The sequence below is a fragment of the Microcebus murinus genome, chromosome 6 (assembly GCF_040939455.1).
Source record: "Microcebus murinus isolate Inina chromosome 6, M.murinus_Inina_mat1.0, whole genome shotgun sequence".
In the NCBI taxonomy this organism is placed as follows: Eukaryota; Metazoa; Chordata; class Mammalia; order Primates; family Cheirogaleidae; genus Microcebus; species Microcebus murinus.
In genome coordinates, this window is record NC_134109.1 from 69,177,631 (window position 1) to 69,196,948 (window position 19,318).

At 52.1% G+C, this 19,318-nt stretch overlaps 3 protein-coding genes across 10 annotated transcripts in view; 2 read left to right on the top strand and 1 right to left on the bottom strand.

The window, feature by feature from the left end:
* Positions 1-348: 348 nt before the first annotated feature.
* Positions 349-8,129, top strand: AP1G2 (adaptor related protein complex 1 subunit gamma 2). Of its 5 annotated transcripts, XM_012752744.3 has the most exons (22): positions 349-461; positions 883-1,087; positions 1,498-1,622; positions 1,756-1,897; positions 2,009-2,105; positions 2,282-2,358; positions 2,475-2,570; positions 2,988-3,068; positions 3,381-3,479; positions 3,654-3,709; positions 3,877-3,990; positions 4,179-4,319; positions 4,398-4,452; positions 4,532-4,654; positions 5,306-5,395; positions 5,475-5,602; positions 5,855-5,959; positions 6,283-6,406; positions 6,488-6,623; positions 7,283-7,446; positions 7,642-7,740; positions 7,834-8,129. In XM_012752744.3, exons 2-22 carry the CDS (start codon positions 884-886, stop codon positions 7,933-7,935), a joined length of 2,358 nt encoding a protein of 785 aa, XP_012608198.1. In that variant the 5' UTR covers positions 349-461; position 883; the 3' UTR covers positions 7,936-8,129. The 5 variants fall into 5 exon arrangements, with proteins under 5 accessions (XP_012608198.1, XP_075860269.1, XP_075860270.1 ...); XM_076004154.1 differs by having other exon boundaries at positions 7,283-7,740; XM_076004155.1 differs by lacking the exon at positions 3,381-3,479 and having other exon boundaries at positions 7,283-7,740.
* On the bottom strand, positions 8,116-11,143 carry THTPA (thiamine triphosphatase). Of its 4 annotated transcripts, none has more exons than XM_076004158.1 (3): positions 11,057-11,143; positions 9,634-10,185; positions 8,116-8,969 (listed from the first exon to the last, which is right to left on the bottom strand). In XM_076004158.1, exons 2-3 carry the CDS (start codon positions 10,172-10,174, stop codon positions 8,845-8,847), a joined length of 666 nt encoding a protein of 221 aa, XP_075860273.1. In that variant the 5' UTR covers positions 10,175-10,185; positions 11,057-11,143; the 3' UTR covers positions 8,116-8,844. The 4 variants fall into 4 exon arrangements, with proteins under 4 accessions (XP_075860273.1, XP_075860274.1, XP_012608207.1 ...); XM_076004159.1 differs by lacking the exon at positions 11,057-11,143 and adding an exon at positions 10,612-11,047 and having other exon boundaries at positions 9,634-10,179; XM_012752753.3 differs by lacking the exon at positions 11,057-11,143 and adding an exon at positions 10,612-11,046.
* Positions 11,144-13,909: 2,766 nt separating this feature from the next.
* ZFHX2 (zinc finger homeobox 2) overlaps positions 13,910-19,318 on the top strand; it is a 28,584-nt gene continuing 23,175 nt past the window's right edge. Inside the window, exon 1 of the mRNA XM_076004160.1 lies at positions 13,910-14,087. The gene's annotated coding sequence lies outside the window, so the exon portion shown is untranslated. The remainder of the gene's footprint in view (positions 14,088-19,318) is intronic.

A 19,318-nucleotide genomic window follows, 5' to 3' on the forward strand; every position in this document is an offset into this window, starting at 1 on the left:
ACCTTTACTTCTGATTTCTATTTCATGGAATTTGGGATTGAAGTTAAACTACAACAGTGCCGCCAACACCAAGTCTTGCAGGAAAAAAAATACAAAGAAATTTAACAAAAAAAAATATATTAATAAAAAAGTTCAAAAAAGGGGGGGATTGTCATTTCCTTTGGGGTGCGATGGCTTCAAATCCAAGCTCTCTGGGTGCTGAGGATGTACAAGGAGCCCCTTTGGGGGACCTTGGGCGTACCATACAGTCTTGCTGTGATAAGAACTGTGATAAGAACTCCTTCCCCTCAACACTAAAGCTTGAGGTCAGGATTCGAGAAGGCTCAGCAGGTCGGCCCAGGAAGGGCGGGGTCCTGTGGTGGAGGCGGGGAGAGGGAGGGGCCAGACGGAGCACCAACCGCCCGCTCCGCCCCGTACCAGGAAGCGCTAGGGGGGAAAGGAGCAGAGTTGACACAAGCCAGGTGAGGCTGGCGTACTGGGGTGGGGAGGCAGAAGCTGTGTGACATGGTGGAGGAGGGTGGGAGGGGGGGCGTGGAATCCCATGGAAGAAATTGCGCTGGGCCGTAGAAGGTAAAAAAGCTATGGATGGGATACCGGGTCTGGGGAAGGGGGGAGAAAGAGGCGGAGCTCTGGCGCATGCTCCATAGCAAGAGACGCAGGGTGGAGCCGGGACGCATGCGTAGTGGGGATCTCCTTGGGCTGTGAGATGGGGGCGGAGTTGGAGTCCCACGTGGGGGAAAGGTGAATATGGGCTCACTTTTAGGGTAGCTGTGGGCCCTGGGCTCTTAGGGTCTTGGCACAGGACAAGCCTATGCAGAAAAGCCAGGCATACTGGGCGAGAGAGTGTTAAAGCCGTCTCCACTCCCGGGCTCTGCCCCCCAGGATGGTGGCGCCTTCGCTAAAGCTTCAGGATCTAATCGAAGAGATTCGCGGCGCCAAGACTCAGGCTCAGGAGCGGGAGGTGATCCAGAAGGAGTGTGCCCACATCCGGGCCTCCTTCCGTGATGGGGACCCTCTACACAGACACCGCCAGCTGGCCAAACTGCTCTACGTCCACATGTTGGGCTACCCCGCCCACTTTGGACAGGTACTGGCCAGGGATACCTACCTTCTGAGTTTGATGAGGAAGGCTGGGGGGTAGGGTCTCAGACCTCCTCACCTGTTTGTGCCCTGATTTTTTTCATTCTACAGTTTCTGAACCCTCAGCATGCACCACAAAGCTCTTTTCCCCATTAGTCATCAGCTGGCCTGAACCCTTCATTCTCTGGCCAGTCCCAATCAGGGCACCTCCTTCTCCTCCCCCATCCTCTTCAACTCCTAGTTCCTTGAAGCTACCTATGAATGCCTGAATCTCCTAAGCCTCTTCTCTTGTTGAAGGGAGGGTGATGAGATATGATGCTTCACAAGTTAATCTGGTGTTACAGAGGCAGATGGAACAGGGATGTTAGTGTCTCCAGTTTCACCCTGCCCCTTCCTGGTCTGCTCCCTTCCCTGTAGATGGAGTGCCTGAAACTGATCGCCTCCCCCAGATTCACAGACAAGAGGGTGGGCTACCTGGGGGCCATGCTTCTATTGGATGAGAGGCAGGATGCCCACCTGCTCATTACCAACAGCATCAAGAAGTGAGAGGGTTCTGGGAATAACATGGATCAGGGAGATGGGAGAGTTGGGAAGTCCCAGGGGGCTGCCTGCTCTAGGCACTGGGAAGGACTGGTTTTCTCAAAGGCTCAACTGACTGTCCTCCCAACCCTGCAGTGACCTGAGCCAGGGTATTCAACCAGTACAAGGCCTGGCCCTGTGTACTCTGAGTACCATGGGCTCTGCTGAGATGTGTCAGGACCTGGCCACGGAGGTGGAAAAACTGCTTCTGCAGCCCAGCCCCTACGTGCGCAAGAAGGTGAGATGGCAGGCACTTTCTTCTCCAGAAACTGTTCCCTGTCTGCCATGAAGTACAGGTTGGGGGAGTCCAAACCTGCAGATGCCTGTCTGAGGCCCCTAACCTCGGCAGGCTATTCTGACCGCAGTGCACATAATCCGGAAGGTTCCTGAGCTCTCCAACATCTTCCTCCCATCGTGTGCCCAGCTGCTTCATGAGCGCCACCACGGTAAGGAAGGCCATGGGGCTCCCTGTCCTTTTCTTCAGCTCTGACTATGGACAGAAGTAAAAATTGGGATAGGAACACCAGCTCATAGAAGAATAGCATGCACACACAAAAACACACATGCAGTAGACTCTCCCTTGCCCCAGCCCACAATTCACTTCACCCCACCCTGACCCCAGGCGTCCTGCTGGGCACCATCACGTTGATCACGGAGCTCTGCGAACGAAGCCCTGCAGCCCTCAGGCATTTTCGAAAGGTGGGCTGGTGAAGGGCAGGCCCTGGGCCTGGAAAAGAGGGGCAGTGGGGAAAGAATGGGACTTAAGATGGACAGGATCAAGAATAATGCCCGAACAAGGTCTGCCCTCCCTCTAGGTGGTACCCCAGTTGGTGAAGATCCTCCGGACTCTGGTGACAACAGGATACTCCACAGAACACAGCATATCTGGAGTCAGCGACCCCTTCCTACAGGTGGGCCTAACTTCTGCTGCTGTATCCCTGGAACATTGAGGGCTTAGCAGTAAGACCATGGCCAGTAGTCACCTCCCAGAGAACACTTTGGCTCAGTGTCTTGGGCAAGAGGGTGGCAGGCACAGGATTGCCCAGGTCATCTCAGGACCAGTAGGGGGAGAAGAAATGCCTGTAAGTCAGAGAATACAGTTTGGTAACAATTTTTTAAAAGTTTGCCCTAAAATCCCCCAGCCTCACATACCTCTGATCCCCTCCAAGGGCCCCGGGGACCTATGGAGGTGAGAGGGAGAGGTGGGGAGGCTCTGGGGATCTAGTCCAGTCCCTCACAATGCTCTCCTCATGTTGGATTTTCTCCTCAGCCTCATGATTCCTTATTCAATGAACCCCTCCACCTTTCAACCTTTAACCCAACCTCAGGTCCAGATACTTCGTCTGCTTCGGATTTTGGGCCGGAACCACGAGGAGAGCAGTGAAGCCATGAATGACTTGCTGGCTCAGGTGGGGGGCTGGGGAAGGGTCAGGGGATAGGTGTGTTGCTCTGTGACCCCACTACCCTGGGCATCCCTCACATAACCACTCATCCACACAGCAGCCATATAATCGCCTCTGTCCCCTACAGTGAACTCCATGAAGGAGGGACACAGTCTGTCTTAGGGCTCTCACCCCAGTACCCAGGCTGGCCCTGGCACTTAGTAGGGGTTCAGGGATGGTTGGATTTTGGATGGTTGAGGGATGGACATACTGACATAGTGGAGACCTAAGGAGAAGACAGAGCCCTGTGCAGAGGCATCTCCTCTCCTATCCACTCAGGTGGCCACTAACACAGACACCAGCCGAAACGCGGGCAATGCGGTCCTGTTTGAGACAGTGCTCACTATCATGGACATCCACTCTGCAGCTGGCCTACGGGTATCGTTCCCTATGCCTCTCCTGCTGCGGCCCCACCCACCACCCCCACCTAGGCAGACAGGTCCTGCTCATGGGTTTCCTTCCCTTATCCCCACCATCTTGCACCATGTGGTTCCACTTCTGAATGAGCAGGTTGCTTCTTCCCTGACTGTCCCTAACCTCTGCTTCTTATAGGTTCTAGCTGTCAACATTCTTGGTCGCTTCCTGCTCAACAGTGACAAAAATATTAGGTAATAGTCCCAGGTGTCTGGCTAGGTTGTGCCACTGAGTCCCAGACCCTCTGCCCTCCTTCCTCCACAGCCTCCTGAACACCTGCCTCTTACACTTATACCCAGAGCAGGAGAGGGGGTAGGGGCTGATGGCCATGGCATGATAGGGCCTCTCCCACTCTAATCAGGTATGTAGCCCTGATGTCATTGCTGCGGCTGGTGCAGTCTGATCACAGCGCTGTGCAGCGGCATCGGCCCACTGTGGTGGATTGTCTAAAGGAAACTGATGCCTCCCTTAGCCGGTGAGCAGAGATGGAGGGGACCAGAGGGCAGGACTGAAGGCCCAGTGCCTGGTAGCCAAAACTGAGCCAGCTCAGAGCAGCTGGAGTAAGGGGACTAAAGGGACAGGTGCCTGGGTAGGGGGAGGTCCTGGGGCATGGATCAGGGTGACCTGAGCTACCTGTGTGAACACTTGTCTTTCTCCTGCCAGGAGGGCCCTGGAACTAAGCCTGGCTCTGGTGAATAGCTCCAATGTGAGAGCCATGACACGGGAGCTGCAGGCATTTCTGGAGTCCTGCCCCATTGATCTACGGGCTGATTGTGCCTCAGGCATCCTGCTGGCTGCAGAGAGGTGAAACATCCAGGAGGCAGAGAGGGTGGAATCCAGGAAGGGTCAGTGCCAGGGCTGATGAGCCATTATTCCCCTTAGGTTTGCTCCAACCAAACGGTGGCACATGGATACCATCCTGCACGTACTGATAACGGTGAGACGGGATGTTCAGAGAGGTGGGCAGGAGCAGTCACGGTTCACCACACAAACCTGGCCGTGTTCACCCCCTCCAGGCAGGCACCTATGTGCGGGATGATGCAGTGGCCAACCTGACCCAGCTGATTGCGGGAGCTCAGGAGCTACACGCCTATTCTGTGCGCCGCCTCTACAGTGCTCTGGCAGAGGACATCTCCCAGGTACCATTCCCACCTGCCAAGGCCCAGGACCGCCCAGCTACTCCCTAAACCATCCTGGGCCACCTCTTCCCTAAACCACATTTCTAACTACTTTCCCCTCAAGGTTACAGCCATCTACTTAGTGCAGAAGACATTCAGGACAGAGTTCTGTTTTAAGTTAGAACACTTGGGCTTCTGTCCCTGCTACTGGCCCTGTAAGCACAGATAACTAATTTAACTTTCTATGTTCCAAGTACTCAGCTTTCTACCCGCCTACCTCCCAGGGCTGTCTTGAGGATTAAATAAGATAAAAACTTTTTCTGTGTATTAGGTTTCATTATTACCTTGAAGGCTGAGTTTCTGTAGCCAGTATCTATAGCCCTCTTTTCCATCTTAATTAAGTAGGGTGGGTAGAAACCATCCACCCCTTCTTCAAGGGGGGAACCAACCCTCTCACAACTCCATCCTATTGGCTAGGCCATGTAGTTCTGACACTTGGCCACCAGAGGGCAGCGGGAGCGCAGGTACTGGTACAGAGCCAGGTAACAAACTTCCCTTTCCTGACCCCTCCAGGGTTCCTGGTCTCTGCACTGCCTTTAAGGGATGTCTCAGAGTCTGGAAGTGAGGAGGGGACCCCAGGCACTGGCCCAGTAGTTTTCTTATTCCACACAGCAACCGCTGGTACAGGTGGCAGCCTGGTGCATCGGGGAGTACGGGGACCTTCTGCTGGAGGGAAACTGTGAGGAAACTGAGCCCCTTCAGGTGAGTTCTGCATTTAGGGGGGACTTGTCAGGGGAGGCAGGACTTGCCCTGGGGTCACAACCTGTGTCCATGCCTGAAGGTGGAAGAAGAGGAGGTGTTAGCACTGCTAGAAAAGGTACTGCAGTCCCACATGTCCCTGCCAGCCACCAGAGGATATGCCCTCACAGCCCTCATGAAGCTGAGCACTCGGCTCCGTGGCAACAACAAGTATGTAGGGGGCCCAGCTTCTTGAGAGACATTATTTCACTGTGCCCACCAGTTTGAGCATCTCTTTAGGAACCCATACCCCTAACCAACCCCCGCCCCCACACACAACTCCTTAGTCCTTAGCTTCTGGCTCTTGAGCCAAATCTTCAGTATCTCCCTGCTTGTATGGGGCCTCTCCCTTCTCTGCCACATCTTGGAGTGGAAGGGCAGGGTAAATTGCCATTGCCACTCACACCCTGCACCATGGGCCAGGCGTATCCGCCAGGTGGTGTCCATCTACGGGAGCTGCCTGGACGTGGAGCTGCAGCAGCGGGCTGTGGAGTATAACACACTCTTCCGGAAGTATGACCACATGAGGTGCGTCCGGCACTCTGCTGCAGTGTATGACCCAAACCCCTGCCCTCTCAAATGCCCTTTTCTAGATATAAGGGTCTCATCCTCACCTGTGTCCCTCATCCATGGTGAAAGCCTCCCACCCACTGTTCATTGAAGTGAAGCTGGCTTCTAACCCTCCTTGCTTATCTAAGAACCAGCAACAACATGCTATCTTAGGAAACCAGAAGGGCACTTCTGACCCACCATGTGCCAGCCTCTCCATACTCTTAGCCCTCATCCCAGATGCCTCTTGTAAAAGACCCAGGGACCAAACAGAGGGACACACTTGCATTCCATCCTCTCAGGGCTGCCATCCTTGAAAAAATGCCTCTTGTGGAACGAGGTGGCCCTCAGGTTGGTGAGGAAGCAAAGGAAAGCAAAGAAGCAGCCAAGCTTTCAGAAGCAGCCCCTGTGCCCACAGAGCCCCAGGTGAGGAGGCTGGAAGCCATGGGTGAGAGGACTTGCCTGGGCTTCCACACCCAGCCCTGACCCTTCTACCCTTTCTCCCAGGCCTCCAAGCTCCTAGATCTGCTAGATCTCTTGGATGGCCCTTCTGAGGATGCCCAACATCCTCTGCCTCTGGATCCCTCCCCAGGAGGTGCCTTAGTACAACTCCTTGACCTTCCCTGTGCACCTCCAGCCCCTGGTAAGCCTCAGCAAAGGGGAGATGTCTTAAGAGAAGGCGGGTGGAAATGTGACACTGCTTTTTCTGAGCCAAGGACTGAGGCTCATATACCCTTTTCCCTCCTGTGTGCTCATCCCACCCCTATCTCAGTAGGTGAAAGTGTTAATTCAATAACACCAGTCCCCTCCTGGCCACCCTTCAATGTCTTCCGTTTGTTGTAGAATTCCTCCCCCGCCCTTCTCATGCCACTTCCCCACTACCCACTGCACTGGCCCCTCAGCTCCTCACACCCTCCCACCCTTGACATTTCATGTTCTTTTTTACATCAAATGTTCTTCCCCCAGCACACAGAATGACCAGCTCATTCTCCCTCTTCAGGCTTCAGCTAAAATGTCAGATGCCTTCCCCTACCACTTCTATTTAAGTTAGCTCTTCCCAGTTATGCTGGCACGATGTATTTCTTTCATGGCACCCATTACAGCCTGTAAATATGTTGTTTTCTTTTTTATTGTTTTTCTCCCTCCACTAGACTATAAGCTCCAACCTCATCTTCTTGTCCACCAAATACCTAATATCTTGAGTACAGGGCCAGTAGGTGCTCACTCAATTTTTGTTGAATGAATGAATGAACATGTTATCTTGAGCCTGCACACAGACCTGCCTCTCTCTCCCTACTTTAGCTCCTATCCCGACTCTCAAAGTATTTGAGCGTGAGGGAGTACAGCTGAATCTGTCTTTCATTCGACCTCCTGGAACCCCTGCTTTGCTCTTAATCACGGTTACCGTCACCAACTCTTCAGGGGGTGATGTCACCCACTTCATCTGCCAGGCTGCAGTGCCCAAGGTTTGTAAAGATCAGGGTTTAGAGGTGGCCTGGGCACTCCAGGAGAAAAGGCCACTAAGTAGAAGAGGTGGGTGGGAGAGAATGAGATGGAAGGGAATGAGACAAGCACTTGGGGAGTTATGGGAAGAGGGTCTGGAACCACTGGGTGTGGAGGAGTCGTCTGAACCCAGCCAGCTGCCCACCTCCTGTGTTCAGAGTTTCCAGCTGCAGCTACAGGCCCCCAGTGGGGACACAGTTCCAGCTTGGGGAGGCCTTCCCATCACCCAGCTCTTCAGAATCCTCAATCCTAACAAGGTAAGCTTCAGGAGCACACCACTCTCCAGAATAAGACCTAGGGAGAGGAGAAGCCATGAGTGCTAATCCTGGTCTCTACTCTCCTGTTCCTAGGCCCCCTTGCGGCTAAAGCTGCGCCTCACCTACAACCACTTTGGCCAGCCCGTGCAGGAAATCTTCGAGGTGAACAACGTGCCTGTGGAAACATGGCAGTAACTGTCTCCATTCACAGCCTAAAATCCTCCTGTATTCCAAAGCCCAAGGGATCCTAGCCACTTGGAACGTACACCTGAGGGCTACCAGCAGGTGGCGCTCTGGTCCTGCATTTGCTGCTGCAAAACTGTGGGAGCCTGCCCCCCTCTCCCACAAATAATGAAAGTCCAATAAAGCCTGAGGGGGAATGAAAGCCATATTTGGGTATATTTGAAGTAGAAAACGTGTATGAATAACAGCCAGGGAAGAGCCCCTTACACAGGAAGTATGATTCTTCCCCTGAGCCTTGAGAACCTGTCTTAATAAGGAGGGTTTTCTTTCTCCACTCCATGTTGGGGAGCAAATTTGCCTTAAACTTCCACAGAAGACACTCTACCCTCTGCACCAGAACTGGGCACAGTAGCAAAATCTAATTAGAATGTCTAAATTTCTAACAGGGATTCCCAACCATTTCCCCAACTTGCTGCTATTCCCCACACCCCAAGGCAGGGAAATCCCTGCTGCCTCCCCTCATCTCTAACTCAGCTGTAAGGCGGTTTAGGAGCCGCTGGCAGAATCAATGGCATCGACCAAGGGAGGGGGGTGGCAAGGGATTTTCCTGTGCTTAACTACTGATCACGGCTAAGTGGAAATCCTATAAACACGAGCGGAAATCAATGGAGGCTGCTTAGCGGCCAGGGGAGAGGGGCGGCCCACAGATTGCATCTGACGGATGAGGGAGAGGAAGCAGCCAGGGAGGGCTCAAGGAAGGGTAACTTAGAGTAGGATGAAGGAACAGGCAGAGCTGGAGAGAGAGGTGTCACTGTGAGAAGGGAAGCCGCACAGTAAGCCCAGGAGTGGATCCTGTTAGACTCAGAGTTCCCCTCCCGTTCTAGGAAGTGACACCCTTAGCCCAGGCTGCTGTCAGGATGTTTAGTCCCCTGTGGCTTCTCTCTGGCTGGAGTTGTTCACTTCTATCAGGCGCTGATAGACTTGAGGCCGAAACCGCTGTAGGTACACGGTCAGCTTGGCAGGCACTGTCTCCTGTACTTGCACACCTACAGGCAAAAAGACAATGAGGAGAGAAGAAAACAGAGCCACTAACACTTTGACTCTGCTCCCTGCCCACTCAGCCAGGACCCCAAAGTTGTTTCCAAGGCAGCATTCTGAATACCATCCACCCAGCTTCTATAACCCACCAGGCCACTCCCTTCTGACATGCAGAAGAGGGACTGAAAAGAGCCACTTCAGGCAAGGGTGGATGAACTGCCTACAAAGGAACCATGCCTGGGAACAGAAAAACAAGTCTGCCAAAGCTTACCCCACTGTCTCACATAACTACAATGTTCTTGTCTTTTACTAAAAATCAACAGAACAAATTAAAAGAGGATCTAAGTAGCTGTAAAAACAAAAAGGGGTTTAGGAAGGAGGGATCAAAGCAGAGGACTGACAAATGGAACTGAAGGAGACCTGGCTAGAGGTATGAGAACTAAATGTAACAGCATGACTAAGATAAAGATACATGGAAAAATTAAATTCAGATTAGACAGCTACTATAAAAGAGAAAACCAGATTTGATAGAACTGGGTCCTCTCAAAAATTTCTAAAACAATTCCTATGACAAAGAATCCAGAGACCCTCCCCCATTATATGGTCCAGTGGGTGCCTCCAGAAAAGGAAAGTGGGCAGCAGGGAAAGCACAAAAGGGCTTGTCTCCCTTACCAAGCATGTTGCTGAGCCTGTGGATCTTCTCTAGGGCAGTTGGTACTTCAGCCTCCTCATGCACCAGGACCTCTACCTCACCCACAGTGTAGCCAAAGTCGGCTGTATCCAGGTCTACCCTGAGCGGCCGCTCTTCATCAGCTCCCAAGAGCACCAGCTTCCAGGCACTCCGGTTAGTCACAAAACTAGCTACTTCCTGCAGCCCCATTGGGCCCAGCACAGCAGCCACACCCCCATCCCCCGGGCCCTCAGTCTCCAGCACCTCACAGAGCTGGGCCACAATTGCAGGTTCAGCTGTGAGTTCCACATACTGCGTGTGGGGTCCTAAGACACCTGCTGCTCCAGGACATTTGAGCTCCCATCCGCTATCTCGTTGTCGCAGCCAGTAGTCAGCCCGCATAAGGCGCAGCTCAGGGGTGTCATAGTAGGTGTCTCGGAAGGTGACCCGGTGCTCCAGGGTGCTCCCCAACTCCTGGAGCCGCTCCTCTGTGCCAGGCCCTGGAATGAACTTTAGCTCCACCTCAATCAAGCCCTGGGCCATCCTACCTGCAACTGGTTGATCAACAAGCATTCGCTGAGCTCCCAAGGGTTCAAGGCCTGGTGCTCAGCACTGCGGACGTGGTTGGGGGGTGAGAGGGACGCTCAGTACAGAACCCCGTCCCTGTAAGAACTTATGAGGCACACACACTGTCTCAGAACCCTGCTAGGGCTGCAGCCCTTTCACTCTGCCTCGGTGATAAAATACCCCATCTGTGATGTTTTAAGGCTGTGACAGTGACAGGTCTCCAGCAAAATCCCTCCCACTGCTGATAATGTCCTCAACCCAAAGGGCTCCCTAGAAAGCAGGCCCTGCGTCGCGTGTCCTCCTTTCAACGCCCCCTCGATACACCTTGCTACCCAAGAAGGCCAGTGGCTCACTGCCCAGGATGCCCTGTCCTCTCCCGCCACGGCACCCGCCAGCAGAGCCCAGGGGCTCACCTCAAAGCCCGAGGGTATCCCTCTCGCGGGACCCGGAAATGGGGAGCCCACGCCACACCCGCGAGGAATGCCGGGAGTAGTTCCTGATCCCGGACCTGGGCCCGGCTCTCCGCGAGCCCAGCTGGTCCCACAATCAGCGGCCATATTAGGCCCGTTGTGGTGGTGCAGAGCACAGGCCGGAGCCCGAGAGACCTGCTAGGTTATGGGGGTGCCGGGACCCACGCGGTGGTCAGGGGAGCGAGGCCGTCTCCTAGCGCTTTGCTCTTCATCCCCGACCCCTCTAGGCTCCCAAGGATTGGCCGGGTCTCAGGCCTCGGGCTGAGCCCGGCACCTTGGGGTACGAGTGCATGATGGGAGTTGTAGTTCCAGAGGGTGACTTAGCCGTCTCTCCCAATCCGTCGCTATGGTGACAGGAAAGCTGCAATTGGTGCCAGCGGGATTCTACCTCAAGCTGAACTGGGGCTGCAGGGCGGTAGGGAGAGTGGAGTGCAAGAAGCTCAGGACAGTCCCATCTCCAAACCCTCTCCCAACGTAGGCAGATGGGCCTGGAGTACGAGTCACTCAGACACTGTCCAGATATCTAATGGATTATTATGTCAGCCCGCTGAGTGCAGGCCGGTGGCAACGGGCTGGGGGCGGCAGGGGCTGTAATTAAGTCCAGTTTAGCTATTCTGGAGTTTTATAGTTGATCTAATATATCCCGGTATGACTGTTCAGGGTAAGGATGAATGGGAAACTTTCTGTCAGAGGAGAAAATGAAATTTTGGATGAGAAATAAAGATGCCATGGAATTTTAACAGTTTGAGACCCAGCTGGAGACAGGAACAGCATAAGCAAAGACCCAGAAACTGGAGAGCAGCTGGCCAGTTCTTAAGTAGAAGATAAGGCTAAGAAATGCAATTGAAGGGCAGAATGGAAAAGGCCTTGAGTGCCAAACAGGAATTTGCCAAAGTTTCCAGTGGTCCCTGAGCAGGTTTTGTCAGGAGTAGGAGAAATACTCATGTTCATTTAAAATACAGGAAGACATGAGGTTGGCCTTTTGACTGCTTTGGGAGACAAAATAGTGAGGGTTCCTTCTCTGTACTCCCTCTGAGGACTCGGATTATCTGGAGACTTTAACTGTAGGTCTGACTCTCTGGGTGAGGAAGCTTGCTGAAGAACAGAGGCTCTTGTTGATTCCTGGGCTCCTTCCTATGATGGGTGAGAAATGCCAAGTTCTTGACACCTACCCTCTTCCCAGTATATTTCTGGAAACTGTGACCAGGGAAGTATGGTGGGGAGGACAAGATTTAAAGACATGGCATCTTGAACTTGGGATGTCTTGGGTGTACCCCTCCCTTGGGTGCTTGGGTGTTTAGTCAACACCAAGCACCATTGGTTAGGGAGGGAAGGATCCTCAGCCTCAAACTCCTGTGGCTGGGCTGCTTTTCATCCATCCTTTGCTTTTCAGTTGTCTTTTTCTTTCTTTCTTTTTTTCTTTTCAGTTTTCTTGACCCAGGAAGAAGATGTAATATTTTCCCTGTATTGTGAGGTCCAATCCAGTGGGGAAGGGGCCGAAGCTTAATGGAATGGAAAGACCAGACTCTGGAACCAGATGGACCTGAAGTTGATGCCTAGCTTCAATTTCTAGATGTTTGGCCTTGGGCAAGCTACTCCACTTCTTAAGCTACTGTTTTTTCATTGGGAAAATGTAGACTGCCTCACAATTACCTGTGAGGGTTCAGTAACAAACTGTCACATAGTAGAGACTCAAGATGTTAGTTTCTTTCTCCCTTTTTTCTTGTGAACTTTAGGGTTTTGTTGTCCTTGTTGTTAAGAGAAGTAAGCTGTAGCAGCTAGTGTGGGCTCTGGAGCCAGACCGTCAAGGTGTGAATCCTGCCACTATCACTTATTGGCTATTTGACCTTGGGCCATTTACTTGTTTGTGCCTTGGTTTCCTCAACTGTAAAATGGCACTAATAATAGTATCTACCTCATAGGGTTGAGAGGAGTGCGTAAGTTAATATATGTGAAAGTGCTTGGAACAGCCCCTGTACACTCAGTAAATCTGAAGAATTGTTGTTATTAGAATATAGGAGCACTTACAAGCCGATAAACTGAAGATAAGGAGGAGGAGGAGCCAGAACCTCCCCTCCCTACCCAACTCAGGAGACTGTATGGAGGAAACAGAATCTCTCAGAGACTTCAGAGTAATTGTTGTGGAAGAGAAGGTTCTAGTACCCAAATGGAAGGGAGGGGTAATAGTAAGTCAGAAAAAAGGTAGTGAAAAAAGAGAGATGGGCCTCAGGTGGCTCTGGGAGACTGGTAGAAGCCAGGGCTTGCTCTACAGCTGATTTAAAACAAAACAACAATAAAACACATGTATGACTTCTGGAGGCAGGATGAAGAGGAGGAGACAGGAAATAGTTTAAAGGGGACTATTCTCTCTGCAGGCACCCGCTTGGACGTAGTGCCAGAGTAGGCGACAGCAGGGTAGGCTGGCGAGCCTGCCCTGGAACGCCAGTCCTGGCCCTCGGTTCACCTAGGCGGGCTGACAGCACTCGCGGGCCGGAGGGCGGGGGCGGACAGACTACAACTCCCGGCATGCTCCACGGCGGGCGGGCCGCTGCACCTGCTCAGTGGGGCCGCCCCGGGCGCCTGGGTATTGATTATTCCATTGTGTGGGACGCCTCGGCTCCAGCCAGTGAATGAGGCGGAGGAGTGAGGGCGAGGAGGAGGAGGAGGAGGAGGGCGAGGAGGAGGAGGAGGAGGAGGTGGAGGCAGGGAGCGAGCGAGTGCCCAGGGTGAATCAATGGAAACCCCCTCACGAAGCCGGGAAAACACTTCAGCCGCAGCCAAATAGCATTGATTATTTTCCTTCACTTCCCTCACCGCCGTGAATTTATTTATTTATTTTTTCCATCTCCGTCCCTGACGCCCCGGAGCGAGCGCTGGAGGGAGGGAGGAGGAGGGGGAAAAAAAAGGAATCAACACATCGGAGAAGTCCCTTCCAAGAGCCGCCCCCTCCCCTCCCCGCCTCGCGCTGCTCGGCGGCCGCGGTTCGACTCCCGTCCCTGCTTCCAGCTGAGGTGTAAGTGCATCGATTTCCGATGCTGCTGGGTTGTTTTTTTTTTTTTTTCTCCTCTCCCTCTCTCTCTTCTTCCCTTCCTTGCTCTTTGGAAGCTCGAGACGGAGGGGAGAGGAGGCGCTCGGAGACTGCCGCTGGAGGGGACGGAGAGGGACGGGAAGGGGCTGGGGGAGGGGAAACGGACAAACTGACCGACAGACAGACCGAGAACCCGGAGAGAAGGGGGGAAGGGGTGTGGGAGGAAGAGGGCGTGCAAGCGGGTATGAGGGGGAGAGAGAGTCACAAGGGTGGAGGGAGAGACCGGGAGGAAAGACAGGGGCCCGCCGGACAGACGGAGGGTAACGAAAGCCTAGACGGACCTCGCGGAGCTGTGCGGGGAGCGGGGGTCCCGGAGGGAAGGGGAGGCCTGGTGAGTGCGAGAGCTCGGAGCTGTCAGCCTGGAGAGCCCGGGTCTTGGCGGGGGCCGCCGGCTGCGGGATGGGGGAAGAACTGCGGCCGGCTGGCTGATGGATGGGCAGCGCGCCGGGGCTTGGGGTGGAAGGGGACATGGATACCCTCAGTCTTAAGTCCTCGTTCGTTTTCCCTGAAGTTGAGCTTTTTTATTTTTTATTTTTTTTTATTTTTATTTTATAAAGGTGCGAGTAGGTGAGGGGAGGCCACACAGCCCCCACTCAAGGTGAAGCTTGCCAGTCGTGACCCCCGCCCCCATCCGCTCTTGTCTGCCCCTCTCCCTGAGTAGCCCTATCATTTTCAAGCACTGGACCACGCTTCTCGTTGTGCCTGTAGGCCCCCCCCCCCTCCGTCTCTGTCCATGTGTCTCTGCCTCTTGGTTTTGCCATTCTTCATCTCATCTTCCCACCTCATCCATCTCTTGGTCTGTGTGTCGCTGTCTCTGCTTATGACCCTTCCTATCCGAGTGATCCTCTCCCTGTGTGTCCCTGTCACTATGTGTCACGCCTTGGCTGCCCAACTGTTCTGCCCGTCTAGGACTCCATGTCCTCTCCTTCAGGGTCTGTCCCGATATCTCTGGCCTTTTCAGGCTACTTTGGAGTTTGCTTATCACCCATGATTGTGGTCGTGGTCAAGGGCCTGGAAGAGTAGGGGGATGGAGGAGATGTGTCTCCCCTCAAAGACTCTGGTGCCCTTTCAGTGTGGCCAGGACGGCCTCCTCTTCCACCTTCACCAGGGAAGCTTTGGAACTTCCTAGCATTGTTGACTGTTCCCTTTGCCATGTGCCTGTCAGAACACCATCAGAACGTTATCTCTTGGTCTCCTGTGTATCATCTGCCTTTCCAGGAGCTTCCCATCGCAAAACCTCTTCCCTGCTGACTTAATTCTCCTCCCTTCCCCCACTTTACCATTGTATATTTTTTATCTCCTCATTTTGTTTCACCCACTTTTTTCCATCCCTGTTTCCCATGATCGCTCTTGTTTATTCTCCACCTTTGTTCCCATAATCTGCCCTCTTCCTACCTTTTATCCTTGGTCACCCTGAGTTTCTTTTATCCCTTATCCTCTTACCCAGCATTTTAACCCCAGCAGCAGAAGGTACCAGCAAGCAAGGGGCTGAGAGAGGTGGGGGGTATAGTTTGTGAAGGCACATAAACAGGCCAAGAAATCAATTTAATGGGCTTCCAGGGGCTTATAACCCCTTCATCAATCAGTGCCATTATGTCAATTAACCGTCAACTTTGATTTTGTAAGGGGACATTCGCTAGGACTCTAAGCTCCACCCTGCCTGGTTGGCCCCATCCTTCAGTTCATTCTAGATATCTGTGGCTTTTTCTTCACTTTTTAGTTCATCTTCTTCCCAGGGCCCCTGCTATTATCATATTTGGATTCAGTGTCATTCTTTACAAGGCAGTTTTTATTAGTGTGATAGAAGCTGTCTTATCAAGGGGCCAGGTTCATTCAGCCTAAAGAATAGTGAAGGTGGATAAAGGATCTGGAGAGTTTACCTTGGTTTTAAGCCCATCATTGTTTTTCCAGACCTCAGGAGCTTGGAAGGGTAAAAGGAGGTAGATATGGGCAGAAGACAGAAGATTTCAGGGGCGAACAGAATTACAGAAAGGAAGGGGAGGTCAGTGCAATAAACACATGGGGTAGAGAAATGTATGATGGGAGGGACTTGCAAAGGAAAGGAGGAAAATCTATGCAAAATGGGGGGGGCCTGGGGAGGAACCAAGGGGTGATTAATGGGAAATTGGGAAAATGAAATAAAGCGTGAGTTAATAGCTATACAGAAGGAAAGAAGAGAAATGATAGAATATTTCTAAAGAAGAGGTCAACAGAAATAGCACTATAAAATGAATACAGTGGTAAAGCGGGGGAAGGGAGGAATTGATGAATAAGATGAGTTGGGAAAAGAGTATGGTACAAAGGAGGTAAATGGATAGCAAATGGAGGAGTGCTGAGGCAGATCAGAGCTGCACAGAGCTTGGTGGGGGAAAGAGGAGAGGATGAGGTATCAAAGGAAACAAATGCCTCTGGTGTGAGGAGGACACAGCTACATCGTGACTGATGCAGGGGGGCGGTGGGAACGGGAAGGGATTGGAAAAAAAGAGCATAGCAGAAATACCACTGGGTGAAGCCCTCAAAGAGAGAGAAAGCCCAGGGATATCTGGGGAAGAGAGAGGGAGAGAGAACCTTACATACATTCATTCCATTGGCATAATCACTCACTACCCTACCAAAAGCTTTTGCATTTCATTCCCAAGCCAGAAGAACACAAGCAAGGAGATGAAAAAGTAGAATTCCCATTTACTTCAGCTGACAGGAACTTGAATCTTCCTAGCCCCCTGAGAACCAAAAGACCTCAAGCCTCTGATGTCATAAATTGCTGGTGTTGCCTTGGCAACCTGACAGGGTTCCTCCCTCCATGATGTCAGAGGCAGCTGCTCTTACCTTGAGACCCATACAGGAACAACTTGCTGCTTTGCCGGGGGAGCTGTATCATGTATGGGGGGCCGGGCCCTGAGTTAAAACTGTAGGATACCTGGCTCTGGTAGTTTGACCTTGCCTCCCTGGAGCTGTTCTCAGCTCAGAACAACAGTTGTCACAGAAAACTCTTGGTTGTGAGTGCCTGAGGTTTGCTAGAGCCTGACAGGAGCAAGAGGAAGGGACGTAGGAAGACCAGGGCATAGAGATCAGGATGGGAAGACTGAAAGGCAAGGAGAGAATTGGAAATAGCAGTTCCAGAACATGAAAGGAGAGGCTTTGTGAGCAGGGAGGAGAGCTGTTGAAAACATAAGATGGGCCAGGCATGGTGGCTCATGCCTGTAATCCTAGCACTCTGGGAGGCCAAGGCCGAGGCTGGTGGATCGCTCAAGGTCAGGAGTTCAAAACCAGCCTGAGCAAGAGAGAGCCCCGTCTCTACTATAATTAGAAATTAATTGGCCAACTAAAAAAAAAAAAATATATATATATATAAATTAGCCAGGCATGGTGGTGCATGCCTGTAGTCCCAGCTACTTGGGAGGCTGAGGCAGCAGGATTGCTTGAGCCCAGGAGTTTGAGGTTGTTGTGAGCTAGGCTGACGCCACGGCACTCTAACCAGGACAACAGAGTGAGACTCTGTCTCCAAAAAAAAAAAAAAGAAAATGTAAGATGAACCTGGCTTTGGATTTAGGAATGAAAGCTAGAGCTGGAAATGTAGAGGACAGGGGATCAGAGCTGTGTGAGAGTATAAACTGGCACAGGGATAGAGAAAAGAGAAGGGTTCTAAAATGTCAGAGGGTACAGTGGATTTTGGCTGTAGAAAGGGGGAAAAAGGGGACAGAGTGAATCCCTTAGTCTAAGCTGTCTGGCGAGAGACTCAGGGTTAGTCTCAGTGGCCCTGTGAATGGGGGGCCTGCATCTGTCTAATTTCCAATTATTTCCCAGCACCTAGCATAGTATCTACCACACAGAAAAGCCTTAATAAATATCTATTGATCAAATATTGAATTAATACAGAGAAGCTATGGAAAAGAGTTGCCCACCTAACTCTCACCACCTGCCCTCCACCAAATATGTATAAATGAGCAAAATGGGAAATCAGAAACCGTAGAGAATGGCTGGACAGGAGTTAACCAATGACAGAGATCTGAGGCGTAGAGAGGAGAGACTGAGTTAGGGGCATACTTGGAGGCAACCAGCGTGACTATGAGGGCTGATGTGGGGAGTCTTTGTAGAGATAATTGGAGGATAACATGAATGAACAGTTCCAGGAGCTCAAGAGGAAGATGCGGAGGAGGGTAGAGAAAGGAGGCGGTTTCCAGAATAGGTTGAGAGTTGTATCCAAAGAGAGAGTCAGTGAATTTGAATTGGAAGTAGCATCCTTACCCCATTCCCAATCATGAAACCACAATTGAATTGGTTATATGCATATATACATACACAATGGCAACAAATAAAGATTTCATAAATCAATACCAGACCCATTCTAAACACCTATCCAAACCCAGGTAGCTACAAGGAAGTCAGCATTGGCCATGTGTTCAAAAGGCAGAAGGAGGCAGAGGTTACTGCTGCCCAGGCATTGATGTAAATGACTTTGTGTGGGATGGCCTTGACGTTTGACTGCCCACTGTTGAAAGGGTCCAGAGGTATCTAGAAGAGAGGGAGGCAAGAGACGCAGAGCTCACCACAGCTCTTAGTGAAATCTGCAGAGACAGAGGTCTAAATGCACAGATGCCATAGGGGAGAAAGAGGCACCCAGTCAGGGCTTACAGCCTGTTAATGTGAAGAGCCCAAAAGCCCCTGAATGCGTTGAGAAATCTAGGAAAATCAGAAGAGAGAATAGTGAGCTGGGAGCCCTGGGGGAGAGTCTAGCTGTAATAAAGGCCAGGGCAGCTGGAGAAGGGGCTGGCAGGTGGGCGGGGGGCCTGAAGGGAGGACAGTGGTGGCTGTATGCATTGTCAGCCGCCACGGACTTGGGCAGCTCATATTTTGCAGTAGGCGACAGGCTGTCGACACAGCGGTCCTTTACCTCACCGTTAGAAACTCATTTCATTGATTTTTCCATCTTTCTTCTTGGGCTCCTCATACTAAGCTCAGTCCTCCCACCACCCACTTTCCTAGAGACCCTTGCCTTTCTGGGGAAAGCCCCAGGGAACTGCCTGCCCATCCCTCCTCCACCCCAGGCTAGTGAGGCAGGGGTGACAGATTCAGAGGTGAATTCCAGCCCCCTGAGGTAATCCCAGTGTCTCTCAGTGGCCCTCTTGTGAAGAAACTAGTCCAGAGACCAGGGCCCCCACCACCCACGCTCATCACCAAGCTATACCACTGGTGTGGGGGCTGCATATACCTGGAGGAAGACATCTTTTTCTAATTACTACTGAGACAGTTCAGTACCCCTCAACATTTTTCTCCCAAAAGTCAAATGAGAGAACAAGAGCCCTCTTCTGTGTTTGGACAAGAATATGGGATTACATCAAAGGTAAAGTTCAGGCCTAGAATTCCCAGTAGAGCCACCCACTGGAACATTGCATGCCTGTGCAATTAGGAGGCCATGCCTGGCCCAGGGTGTACAAGAGTGCTCTGCGGAGAGAAAGTGGATGCATGTAGGGTCAGGTCCTGTGGAACAAGCTGGTGTGCAGTTGGTGAGACAGGATGGGTGTGGGCCAGGCATTTTTACTTCATGTGTGGACATTTCCCTAG